General features: G+C 39.2%; 1 protein-coding gene across 1 annotated transcript in view; it reads right to left on the reverse strand.

Annotated features, from left to right (window-relative positions):
* The window catches only part of WDFY3 (WD repeat and FYVE domain containing 3), a 248274-nt gene that overhangs the window by 114653 nt on the left and 119813 nt on the right, over positions 1-13808 (reverse strand). The window contains exons 15-19 of the mRNA XM_052641586.1: positions 11573-11750; positions 7138-7352; positions 4160-4272; positions 1502-1733; positions 49-149 (exon numbers count right to left, since the gene is read on the reverse strand). Of these exons, the coding sequence (XP_052497546.1) occupies positions 49-149; positions 1502-1733; positions 4160-4272; positions 7138-7352; positions 11573-11750 (839 nt within the window). The remainder of the gene's footprint in view (positions 1-48; positions 150-1501; positions 1734-4159; positions 4273-7137; positions 7353-11572; positions 11751-13808) is intronic.

Genomic DNA, 13808 nt, shown 5'->3' on the forward strand with positions numbered 1-13808 from the left:
GCTGAAAAATAAAAAAAGAATCTCATAAGCAGAGGAAGTAATACTTACCGGAACCAATGCCGCTGACCACAGCCCCATCGATAAGACCTGTTGTGACAGCATTGTTTGTAGGGGCATTATGAGGGGCCAGACTGGGCAGGAACAGGCAGCTATTAAGTAAAAGATAAAGTACATTTTAGAGGGCAACTGTTTTCTTCTCTTATTGCTATGTACTTACCACAGTGAAATAAACTACCATTATTTAAGGGTAATCAGAGACAAGCGATTATGGAATAAGTTTGGATGCCTAACAGTCTTTCCCTTCTTTTAATTATGAGAATATCCAAAGACACTTTAAATTAAAAAAAAAAAAAAATAGTATAATTTGCACATGGTAAAATGCACCAATGTATAACCCTATTCAAGATATTGGAACAATTTCATCATCATATTTATAGAGAAAGTCCCTTGTGGCCCTTCCTAGTGAGTCACTCTCCTCTGCTAACAACTGTTCTGATTAGTTTCGCCCAGTCCCAGATGTGTTTTAATTCACTGTCCGACAATAATCCACAACAATGTTCTTAAAACACAATTTATGTATAAGAATCCCACAAAAAACTAGCACAGATATAGATCTTTTAGCATTTATATTGGTTTTGAGGCTAAGTGACTTTATAAATATACTCTTCTAGATTTGCTACAGATTTCTTTTTAAAAAATGATTAATATATTTTATTCTAGAACCTATAAGCAGAGGAGTGTCTCTATTTTTTTTTTTTTTTTGGCCTCGCAACTTGCAGGATTCTCAGTTCCCCAACCAGGAACTGAACCTGGGCCAGCGTAGTGAAAACTAGAATCCTAACGACTAGGCCACCAAGGAACCCCTCCTAGACTCTTTATTGTTACTTCCACTACTATAGTTTTTTTCTGCCACTTGCAAGTATTTACTCATTTAATGTGATAGTAACTGAATATGTATAATGTGTAAGCTAGTAAGTTAGGTCATTTGAGGGAAAAAAAATGATGACAAAACCTAGCCAAAGATCTTTTAGAATAATTTTAATTTGTATGTTATCTGTAACTTTATTCTACTAAATCAGGCATTGATAAACATTTTCTTGAGCAGGCCTGAACATCAATATTTTATGCTTTGCAGACCAGATAGTCTCTATCACAATTTTGTATTCCAGCATGAAAATATTCTCCAATTATAAATAATATATATACATAAATGAATGTGGCTATGTTAAAATGAAACATAATTTACAAAAAAAGAAATTTCAAATACAGATTTGGACTGTGGACCTTAGACTGCTGATTCCCATACCATACCTACCTATTTAGCATAATAATTAAAAATAATTAAATCTAAAAACTTTAAAATAACATACTCAAGAACTTTGAAAATATATAGCATATACTGTATTGTACTTGAGTAAATTTAAAACCAAAGGTCTATTTGTCAAAGGCAAGACTGAGGCATAAAATAACATAAGGTTTGGCTACCTTGCAAATTTCTTACCCAAACCCTTCAAGGGATGTGTCAAATTCAACAAAAGCTGGAGTAACTGATGACCCATGAAGTCTGATGTCATGTGGGGTTGTCATGGAGACCAGACATTTCACTCTGGTCAGGGGTACAGTACTTCCTTCTGCAGATTTCACTAGGCTCTTGCTTATCCGGTAATGGTTATCTTCATGTAAGCTGAAAACATTATCCGAACCCAGACCTTCCATGGATGTGATCATACTACCTGTAAGTCAAAGAAAATCTCTTGGGAAGGATATCATGTAGATTTCTAAAACGATGACTTTAACAAGACTGATTAATTTTTAAATACTACTCAGTTTCAATCTACACAATAATTTTACTTTTAAAGTCTAAAGTTTTAATTTCATTTATGTTCATTGTCAAACTTAAGTATCATCATTTTTTACTTTGTTATTTATTACTAAAGCAATAAAAACACTGCAGAAATGTTGGAAACTACAGAGTACAAGTATAAATCAGATAGAAAAAGAATAAAAATCACCAATGATCACTAAGCCATTGGTACAGTAAAATTTAATTATAAGCTACAATTAATGATGTTCATAGAAACCAGATTATACTTTTATTCCACAAAGTTATTTATCTTTGAGAAGAAAATATTTGAGAAGCATTATAAAGGAAACAGTTCATTTTTCTTAAAAAAAATCAGACATTAATAGCAGAAACTTGCTCCTCCCATTTCCTCCCCATTTTTGATTCTTCTAACTATTAAACATGTGATCACAAAAATACTTGAGTTGAAAAATCCCTATATGCATGCAAATGGTAAACAATTTAAAGAACAACAACAAAAAATTTTATACAAGCTGTTCTATTCTTTTAGGAATACATCACAAATGTCATGGAGAACATATTCCCTCTCAAGATGAAGCCTATGAATTTACCTGTTTCCCTCTTAAGGGTGCTAACCATTCAGGCAACCATAAACATCTTTCAGTATTCTCTTAGAGAAAGGAACTATATTTGTCAGTTCTAAGGAATTATGTAAAGTACAAAAACAACAAAAAAAATATATATACATGCAGGGGATGTATATTAATTGACAAGAAAAACTGAAATACTCTCGTCTTCCAATAAAACTGTGTTCGAACTCGAAAGATCTTCAGGTTTCCAGAACACAGTATTTGCTCATCATTGATAAACCACAGGAAATATTAAGGTTGAAATAATGATTAAAGGCTGTTCAGTCTCTTTGATTCTCACCTGCAAAAAGGGCTGAACTACATCCTTTAAGAATGGGCATTCTAATTTAAAAAAAGAAAAAGAGGGAAAAAAAGGGCATTCCACTCTTCTAAGTTTTATTCTTTCCTGCTTCACTAGTAACGGTCACTTCAATTCATCAACACAGAGGCCTTACCTATGGCTAATAAACAGACAAAATAAACTGTAATATTAAAACCCAACAAATTACAGAACTAATGCTGGGAGGAAACCCAGGGCAACTGAACTCTCTAGTGAGAACACTCTCCCCAGAGCTTTCGTGTGGATGGAATCTGGTGCTTTTCCCTGGTCCATGATGGACAGGTAGGCAGGTCCTACATTCTGCTAACACACCCTTCCATCATCCTTCTATCAAAAACTTCTATTCCTTAGAGGCTCTTCATTAGCAATCCTATCACAGCCCTCTCTGTGAAACTGCCAGTTTTTTTTTTAAGTATATTTTTATTAAAAAAATATTTTTTTAAGTGTTTTACTGAATTTGTTACAATATTGTTTCTGTTGTTTACGTTCTGGTTTTTTGGCCATGAGATATGAGGGATCTTGGCTCCCACATCAGGGATTGAACCTGCTCCTCCAGCGCTGGAAGGTGAAATCTTAACAACTGGACTACCAGGGAAGTCCCCGATCTACTACTGTTGGCATTTCACTCCCCCTTCTTCCCTGTACTAACTCTTGCCAGTGTACTGGGGGATGTCAACCTAATACCCCACTTCTATGATCACCTTTCCTCCAACGAGCTTCGCCTCTGCTTCACTCCAGAGCCAAAATTTGGGCACACTCCTATTCTTCGCTTGTCTCACTACTCCAGTTTTGACTGCTATTATCCTATCTCCTTCTTCCAGTTCTCATTCCTACCCTCTCAGTACATTTGCTTTTCAGCCAAACCACTCTTCTCCCTCCCAGTGATCGTTCCTCTTCTCCCAGCCTCGCACTAGCTTCTTCCTCTATCTATCCTACTCTCCTTGGTGTAACTCCTCAACTATTTTTATTAGCATTTAAAATTTCTTGTTCTCCATGTCCTCCCGCACCAATTGTCTTGCAAAGCCTCAGTCCTTTAATAGTCCAATCAACCACTCTGGTCCAGGCAGCAAAAGTTAATTGAGAAAGGCAGAGAAATTATGGACTCTCTGAGAAAGAGGCATTTCCTCTTCCAAACCAAGGGTTATTCTTTACATAGTTCTCATCTTCTCTGGATGTTGCTTGCATCAGTGCTTCTTCAGCCATCCCTATCAACTGCTTCTCCAGTCAATCAATGAGATTTATGTTTTTCTATTTAAATAACAATGAACAAAACCCAACAAACCCTTTTATTCCATAGTCGAACTTCTCTTGAAATAATATTCATCCTCTACAGGATTTTCATTTATAAGATAAACCCAGGAAAGGGAATTTCAAAAGTCAACTTACTTCTCATCTCTGGCTCAAAACTCAGTGAACTTGGTTTGTGGACCCTATATTGTTTTAGCAGTTTTTTGTCCCAGGCACCACAATTTAATGGACTTGCCAAACGCAAAAACTCCCTAAAGAAGAGAAAAGCAAAGTTATTCCTTGATTGAGAACATTATATAATTCATAAGCTAAGCACACAAAAAAGTGATTTAATGAATTATAACAAACCAAAAATGCTAAAGCAATCCAAACAGTTTTATAATACACAATGTTAATTTTATGTTTTAATCACAAACCATTGAAAAGAGCAAAAAATATTGTGCCAACTTAGAAAATGAAAACTGAAGAGCATGTTCTCCTGGAATGTGATGGGTACAAATATAATGAAATGTTACGGGATTATACAAATAGAAGCCCTTTATACCTAGTCATTTACGGCATCATGTAAAAGGAAAAAAATAAAATAAAAAAGACTTTTTTGAATTTTCAAGTCCCTACAGCAATATACCCAAACATTTAGAAGTCAGGTACCCTTTGTCAGTTTTTCACAGAGACAGCGCAATATAATTAGCTTGTAACTTATGGCTTATTGACAGGTAGGTGCTTGTACCACCATGCAGCCTTCTCTTCTGATAATTCATTCACTGTGAAAACCAAGCCTGTCGAAATGGTTGGTTTCCATTGCTTACTCTGTTTATCTAAGTAGGCAATATAAGTCATTTAGTAAATACAAGTATTAGGTGTGAGATAGTCTCTCTCACTCACTCATTCACTCTCTCTACTTTTAAAGCAGCAGATCACCGAAAAGGATCAGGGGAAATCTCCATGCTGCTTTCAAAACTTTAGGTCTCTGAATACATTCATAATGTGATGGTCAAAGTAAGTGTAATTAGTATAATAATGAACTGTACACATTAGTTAGTGTAATAAGGACTACCACACTGCCTGGTACAATACTGTTTAACAAATATTAACTACAAAGGTTTTTCTTAATCCACCATTAGCTTGGAGTCAGTTAAAAAATATTAATTACAAACAGAGTCCAACCATTTTTAAGAAAGTTTTGAAAGTTTATGAAAAAGGGGTACTTTAACAGCAGAAAAAAATTATTTTATAAAGAGAGCAACTAATATTCTGAAAGTAATAAGATATATCGGTGTATTTTTTTTAAGGTGAGACAAGTTGATTTACACATTAAATACGTTTGGTTAAGTAACTTAAAGGAAAGTCTTTTTTTAACAAATGTAGTTTTACCTGTAAAACACAGACGAAAATAACTTTTTTATATTAAAAAAGTTATTCAAATATACCTATTTCTTGAATGGCTAAATTATGCAAGGTACATTCATATCATGGAACACAACTCAGCAACAGAAAGAAACTCTTGATATACAAAAATTTAGATGCATCTCAAAGGCACTGTAATAAGCAGAAAAAGCTTATCACAAAAGGTCATAAACTGTATGATTTAATTTATGTAACGTTTTCAAGGTGACAAAATTATGAAGCTGAAGAACAGATTAGTGGTTTCTAGGGGTTAGAGATGGCAGGGGTTAAGGAAGTGAATATGTTAATATAGGCGTAGCACTGGGGAGATCCTTGTGACATCTTAATTGTGTGACTGTTGTTGTTTAGTCACTGAGTTGTGTCTAACTCTGCAACTCCATGGACTGTAGCCCACCAGGCTCCTCTGTCTATGGGATTTCAGGCAGGAATACTGGAGCAGGTTGCCATTTCCTCTTCCAGGGGATTTCCCAACCAAGGATCAAACCCATGTCCTCTGCGTTGGCAGGGAGATTCTTTACCACTGCCACATGGGAAGCCCTAATTGTGTGATGATTACATCAATCTGACCCAAGTGATAAATGGCAGGGAACTATAGTGTACATAGATACATAGTACCAATGTCAGTTTCTTGGTTTTGATGCTGAACTGTAGCTACATAATATGTCACCACTGGGGGGAATGGGAGGATGGACCACAGAACCTCTCTTCACAGTTCAGTTCAGTTCAGTTCAGTCGCTCAGTCGTGTCCAACTCTTTGCAACCCTGTGCATCGCGGCATGCCAGGCCGCCCTGTCCATCACCAACTCCTGGAGTTCACTCAGACTCACATCCATTAAGTCAGTGATGCCATCCAGCCATCTCATCCTCTGTCATCCCCTTCTCCTCCTGCCCCCAATCCCTCCCAGCATCAGAGTCTTTTCCAATGAGTCAACTCTTTGCATGAGGTGGCCAAAGTACTGGAGCTTCAGATTTAGCATTATTCCTTCCAAAGAAATCCCAGGGCTGATCTCCTTCAGAGTGGACTGGTTGGATCTCCTTGCAGTCCAAGGAACTCTCAAGAGTCTCTCCAACACCACAGTTCAAAAGCACCAATTCTTCGGCGCTCAGCCTTTTTCACAGTCGAACTCTCACATCCATACATGACCACAGGAAAAACCATAGCCTTGACTAGATGGACCTTAGTTGGCAAAGTAATGTCTCTGCTTTTGAATATGCTATCTAGGTTGGTCATAACTTTTCTTCCAAGGAGGAAGCGTCTTTTAATTTCATGGCTGCAATCACCATCTGCAGTGATTTTGGAGCCCCCAAAAATAAAGTCTGACACTGTTTCTACTGTTTCCCCATCTATTTCTGAATCTGTAATGATTTTAAAATTTAAAAAAGTGCTTTTTAAAAGAGTTCATAAAGTGTTCATAACTATCAAGTAAATGCAAGTCATATAAATATAACATGACTTCATTTTTAAAGCAAGGTGAGTTTGCTGGATTCTAGGAGGAGAAACAACCAACAACAAACACATCTCTTTTACTAATAACCAGACTTATCTGTTTCTATATTTTGAGCATTTTGCCCATTTTGGTGGTGTTCTGGTTTTGCCCACAGGTAACTGAATATATGTTTATAAAGCAAGAACTCTTGACTACAAAGACTCTGCAAACGGCCATCACTCATGGCATCTTAACTGAATGTGAAGAGGAGAACGCACTGACCTGAGCACCATGGGTTCCAGTGCTTGAGAGGCTAATCGCTCGAACATGCGCTGGAGGGGTGGGTGCAGCGAGTGGTCCTCGTCAGCCAGAGCAGCACTGCACCGCTGCAGCAGTCGTGCATGGAGACCAGCTTCACACATGACCTGCTGGTTTCTTTCCGTGTGCACCAGGGATTGTAAAATATTGGCCACAGCAAGTTGAAGGTCCAAGGCATGCTGGAGTTAACAAAGAAATCCATGATACCAGGGCACTCTTAATAAGATAGGTGATAGTTCTCTCCCTTTAAAAGGTGAAGCACACCTTTCAATATGAGGTGCCTCTAGATGCTTCGAATTACATTTAGATGATTAAGTAGCTGGCACAGAGGCACAAAATAATCCCAGAACAGGACATTTTCTTAGAAGCATATCCAGCTAGACTACATTCTCTTTCAAGTCCATCATATTACATGACTATATACAAGTAACAGTACTTTTGTCTAAAGTCTTTTTCACGGTAGGTAAATAATCACATTAAAGGCCTCTAGTTAACATTCGTGACACTTTAGGCCTGAGACCATACAGCATTTTAACAAAACTGGTCACCCAAACTCTAGTTCACCCAAACTCGAGTGCTACAACTAAAAATACATCAACAGCCTGAAAATGGTATCTTCAGTTATTTCTCTCCCTGTCTTATTAACAATTATCACTGCTGAGCAGGATTTACAAGGAGAAACAGAATTATTTTAGCACTAAAAGTAATCGTCTTGCATTTTAACAAATGGGCGGTCCAAAGATGGCAGAGGAATAGTACGGGGAGACCACTTTTTCCCCCACAAAATCATTGAAAGAACATTTGAACGCTGAGCAAACTCCACAAAACAACTTCTGAATGCTGGCAGAGGACATCAGGCACCCAGAAGAGCAGCCCATTGTCTTCGAAAGGAGGTAGGACAAAAGATAAAAGATAAAAAGAGAGACAAAAGAGTTAGGGACGGAGATCTGTCCCCGGAAGGGAGTCTTAATAGAGAAGTTTCCAAACACCAGGAAACCCTCTCACCCGCAGGTCTGGGGAAAGTTTTCGAATCTCGGAGGGCAACATAACCGGGAGGAAAAATAAATAAATAAAACCCACAGATTATATGCCTAAAGGCAACTCCCAGCAGAGAAGTACCCCAGATGCTCCTATCCACCACCAGCAAGCGGGGGCTGAACGGAGAGGAGCAGGCCTGATTGCCCTGAGGGCAATCTGAGGGAGCTAACATGAGATAGCAACCTAAACTGGGGGATAGCCAGAGAGAAAGAAAGAAAAAAAAGAGAGAGAGAGAGAGAGAGAGAGAAAGAGAGAGAGAGAGAAAGAGAGAGAGAGAGAAAGAGAGAGAGAGAGAAAGAGAGAGAGAGAGAAATATCTCGCGAGCCCTAACCTAAGGCACTGCCAGCCTGCTCACAGAACAGGACTGAGTGAATACCAGGGAAGAGCTAGCGGGCTGCGGACTGGGGGCCCATCCCTCGCCAGAGGCAGGGGGCAGGCAGGCGCCAGCCAGAGCCAGTAAGGGGCAAACTCAGCCCCAGAGAGGGCATCCCCTACCAAACTGCAAACAGGCTTCCAGTTTCTAACCAAAGACTTCCTGAGATTCTGGACGGCTGACATCCACCGGGAGGGCTGCAGCCAGAGATCAGCTCCCCAGAAGACACACACGGCACATTGGGGCACACCGTAGATGGGCGTGCCCGGAAACCAAGTGGCTGGGACCGGGGAACAGCATAAAACGCAGGCCCAACCCAGTCTGCACCTTTGTGGAGTACCGGAGAACTTGAACCTGAGCGGCTTAGACCTGGGAAGTGCAACCCTGGGCCTGCTCCCTGCAGAGCAACCTGAAGCCTGAGCAGTATAGACTGGGAAAGCACACACGCTGCAAGCAGGGGCAGACCCAAGTGCGGCCGAGACATTGCGAGCACTCCCCACACACGCCAGTGATATGTGTTTACAGTGTTCTTCCCCATGGCACAACTGAACAAGTGAGCCTAAACAAGAGACCACCTTTGCCCTCATGCGTCAGAGCGGAAATTAGACACTGAAGAGACCAGCAAACAGAAGAAGCCGAATAAACAGAGGGAACCACTTTGGAAGTGACAAGTGCAACAGGTTAAAATCCCTGTAGTGAACACTGACTACATTGGACAGGGCCTAAGGATATTGAGAAGTATAAGCTAGAACAAGGAATTATCTGAAACTGAACTAACCCCACACTGCCCGCAACAGCTCCAGAGAAATTCCTAGATAGATTTTTACTGTTACCATTTTTTTTAATTAAAAAAATTTTTTCTTTTTTAAAAATCCTCTATTACTCCTTTAATTTTCATTTTTATAACCTATTATTACCTTGCAAAAAAAAAGACCCTATTTTTAAAGCAAACTTCATATATATTTCTTATACTTTTTGTGATTGTTATAGGGAATTGTTTACTGGCTAGCTTGCTCTCTCCCCTTTTGATTCCCCCTCTTCTCCTCCTGGTCGCCTCTCTCTCCCTCCTCCCTCTTCTCTTCTCCATGTAATTCTGTGAACCTCTCTAGGTGTCCCTCACTGTGGAGAATCTTTTCACCATTAACCTAGAAGTTTTAATATCAGTGCTGTATGGATGGATGTATTCTTTCAGGCTACTGTAAGAATAAGACTGAAAACCAGAAGCAGGAGGCTTAAGCCCCAAATCTGAGAACACCAGAGAACTCCTGACTCCAGGGAACATTAATTGATAAGAGATCATCCAAAAGCCTCCATACCTACACTGAAACCAAGCACCACCCAAGAGCCAATAAGTTCCAGAGCAAGACATACCACGCAAATTCTCCAGCAATGCAGGAACATAGCCCTGAGCTTCAATATACAGGCTGCCCAAAGTCACAACAAACCCACAGACATCTCAGAACTCACTACTGGACACTTCATTGCACTCCAGAGAGAAGAAATCCAGCTCTACCCACCAGCACACTGAGGCAAGCTTCCCTAACCCAGGAAACCTTGACAAGCCACTTGTCCAACTCCACCCACAGGGAGGAACCTCCACAATAAAGACGAACCACAAACTGCCAGAATACAGAAAGGCTACGCCAAACACAGCAATCTAAACCAGATGAAAAGGCAGAAAAATACTCGGCAGGTAAAGGAACATGATAAATGCCCAACAAACCAAACAAAAGAGGAGATAAGGAGTCTACCTGAAAAAGAATCTAGAATATAATAATAAAAATGATCCAAAATCTTGAAAACAAAAATAGAGTTACAGATAAACAGCCTGGAGACAAGGATTGAGAAGATGAAAGAAATGTTTAACAAGGACCTAGAAGAAATAAAAAAGAGTCAATTAATAATGAATAATGCAATAAATGAGGTAAAAAACACTCTGGAGGGAACCAACAGTAGAATAACAGAGGCAGAAGATATGATAAGTGAGGTAGAAGATAGAATGGTAGAAATAAATGAAGCAGAGAGGAAAAAAGAAAAAAGAATTAGAACAAATGAGGACAACCTCAGGGACCTCTGGGACAATGTGAAACGCCCCAACATTCGAATCATAGGAGTCCCAGAAGAAGAAGACAAAAAGAAAGGCCATGAGAAAATACTCAAGGAGATAATAGTTGAAAACTTCCCTAAAATGGGGAAGGAAATAGTCACACAAGTCCAAGAAACTCAGAGAGTCCCAAACAGGATAAACCCAAGGTGGAACACCCCAAGATACATATTAATCAAATGAACAAAGGTCAAACACAAAGAACAAATATTAAAAGCAGCAAGGGAAAAACAACAAATAACACACAACAGGATTCTCATAAGGATAACAGCTGATCTTTCAATAGAAACTCTTCAGGCCAGAAGGGAATGGCAGGACATACTTAAAGTGATGAAAGAGAAAAACCTACAGCCCAGATTACTGTACCCAGCAAGGATCTCATTCAAACATGAAGGATAATTCAAAAGCTTTACAGACAAGCATTTTAACAAACAAACTGTACTCTAAAACATTTGTCACTGAGTGAAAGTTGCTCAGTCATGCCCAACTCTTTGCAACCCCATGGACTATACAGTCCATAGAATTCTCCAGACCAGAATACTGGAGTGGGTAGCCTTTCCCTCTTCCAAGGGATTTTCCCAACCCAGGGAACAAACCTAGGTCTCCTGTCCTGCAGGCGGATTATTTACCAGCTGAGCCACAAGGGAAGCCCAACAAACAGACAGGCATGTGTATCATTTAACAAACTGTACTCTAAAACATATGTTATTACTATTGATTAAAAAAGTTAAGACTCAAATAGAAGAATCCTGTTTTTCCCCTTTATCTATTTCAGTATGTGACATAGAAAGGTTCCGTATCACTTTTTTGGCCCCATCCCCTTGCTTGTGCAGTCACACCTTTCACTATTAAAGACAGGAAGGCACTAATATACACAAGCTTACTTCTGGCTGTGTCACAGACCCAACAGAGGCCAGGAGATCCAGCATAGCAAGCATGGCTCCAGGATGGATGATGACGGCATCAGAACTCGAGAGAGATGAAGTTGCCACGTGTGATTTCAGGTCAGCAACGTTTTTAGGAGGGTAGACGGGGGGAGTAGAAACAGAATGATATGCGTGCCTGTAAAAAAGAAAGAAGCGTAATCGGGCATTTAATTTCCATCACAGTCTCTGTTCATTTTCTTCATCTTCTATTACTTTAAGGTTGAGAAATTAAAAAACCTATATATTAATAATTCTTAGCGAGTCACATACAGACAATTTCACTATCAATTCTTCTGGGTCTTATATGTTTTTACCATTTACTACTGGAATTGTTTCATTCAAGAATGGCGCATGATGACTAGTTGACACTGCTCTAAGGTATACTTCAAAGTTGCTCTTAAGAGTAGATCCTGAAAGTTCTCATCACAAGGAAAAGAAGTATTTTTTCCTTGAATCTATATAATGGATGTTAACTAAACTTACTGTGTTAATCATTTTGCAAGCCATATGAATACACATCCTAAACTTATGTAGTGTAGTACATCAATTATATCTCAGTAAAACTGAAAGAAAACAAAGGAGGAAAAAAAAAGGATAACATATGCACCAGAAGATATAAAGAACAGGTTAAATTACAGTGATTGAAAGCTCTAGAAAAGATGACAGTTCTGATAATTTATGATGAGAGTACAGGTTATACTAAATGTCTCAGTGAGATTGTTTTCTTTTTAATTACCTATGTGTTTTTAACCTTTCCTTGAACCAAGGGCAATATAATCAAGAACAAACACGATCAAACAAGATGGCCTACTCTATAACTGGTTCAACTGAGTCAAGGTTGGCTTCAAATCCTGGCTCTGTGCATGTGCGCTCACATGTCTGACTCTTTGGAGACCCCATTAACTGTAGCCCGCCGGGCTCCTCTGTTCATGGGATTTTCCAGTTAAGACTACTGGAGTGGGTTACCATTTCCTACTCAAGGGGATCTTCTTGACCCAGGGAAAGAAATTCCGTCTTTTGTGTCTCCTGGAATGGCAGGTGGATTCTTTACCAAAGCACCTTCTGGGAAGACTGGCTACCTGGCAATATATGTATTAAGCATCAAGGGAGTTTTACTTTAGGTTACTTAACACTACATTCATCCTTTTTTTCAGAGAAGGAAATGCCAACCCACTCCAGTATTCTTGCCTGGAGAATCCCGTGGACAGAGGAGCCTGGTGGGCTGCTGTCCATGGGGCTGCACAGAGTCAGACACGACTGAAGTGACTTAGCATGCATGTATGCACTGGAGAAGGAAATGGCAACCCACTCCAGTATTCTTGCCTGGAGAATCCCAGGGACAGAAGAGCATGGCAGGCTGCCGTCTATAGGGTTGCACAGAGTTGGACACGACTGAAGTGACTTAGCAGCAGCAGCAGCATCCTTTTTTGCATTATCTTCCCTACCACTGAAAATATTCATTACAATTTTTTCAATCTTGGGATATGTCCCAAATACCCATTTCATCTCATCAATGATATCCTCCTTCTAGTTCATATTCTTCTTCTACAATTCATGAATTTTGCACATTTTGTGTCTTGGCACCAGGACACAGATGCTTGTGGCTTCAACCTATGGGAGCTCTTTGTTCTAGTGAATCGGTTTCAGCATAATTTGTCTAATGCTGAGCTCTGTCACCAAGAGCAGTGCAGTTTCAGCTCTCTGGCACAAGAGCAGCTTGGGAAACAGATGCTTTAAGTCACTGATTTAGTAGCAAAGAATTGGCACTGCCACGGTTTTTTTTTTTAAGTACCATTCTCTTTTTAACAGAGATTCTAGGAAAGTATTCAGCTTCACTTAAAAAAACATGCTCTCCCATTTATTTAAAGTCAGCATTATCCTCCACCTACTCATTTTTTCATTCTCTTTTTCTTTTTCTGTTTTTGTTCAGAAAGATTTAATTTCTAAATTTACTAAGGTAGATTTCTAAATGCTCATTACCAACAGGTATACTCCTCTTATGTTTCTCCCCTTAGTCTTACTCTTTTCACTTGGAAAAAAAGATCCATGATTTCTCCACTGTGTAATAGGGACTCCAAACTTAAGAATTTCATAAAACTTGCTTTCATTACACACAAAAAGTAGCCCAAATGTGAGGGTAAGAAACACAGATTCTAATTGTATATTCTAATTACAGGCCTTCTCAAATTATTTC

This window comes from Budorcas taxicolor, chromosome 6, assembly GCF_023091745.1.
Source record: "Budorcas taxicolor isolate Tak-1 chromosome 6, Takin1.1, whole genome shotgun sequence".
NCBI lineage: Eukaryota > Metazoa > Chordata > Mammalia > Artiodactyla > Bovidae > Budorcas > Budorcas taxicolor.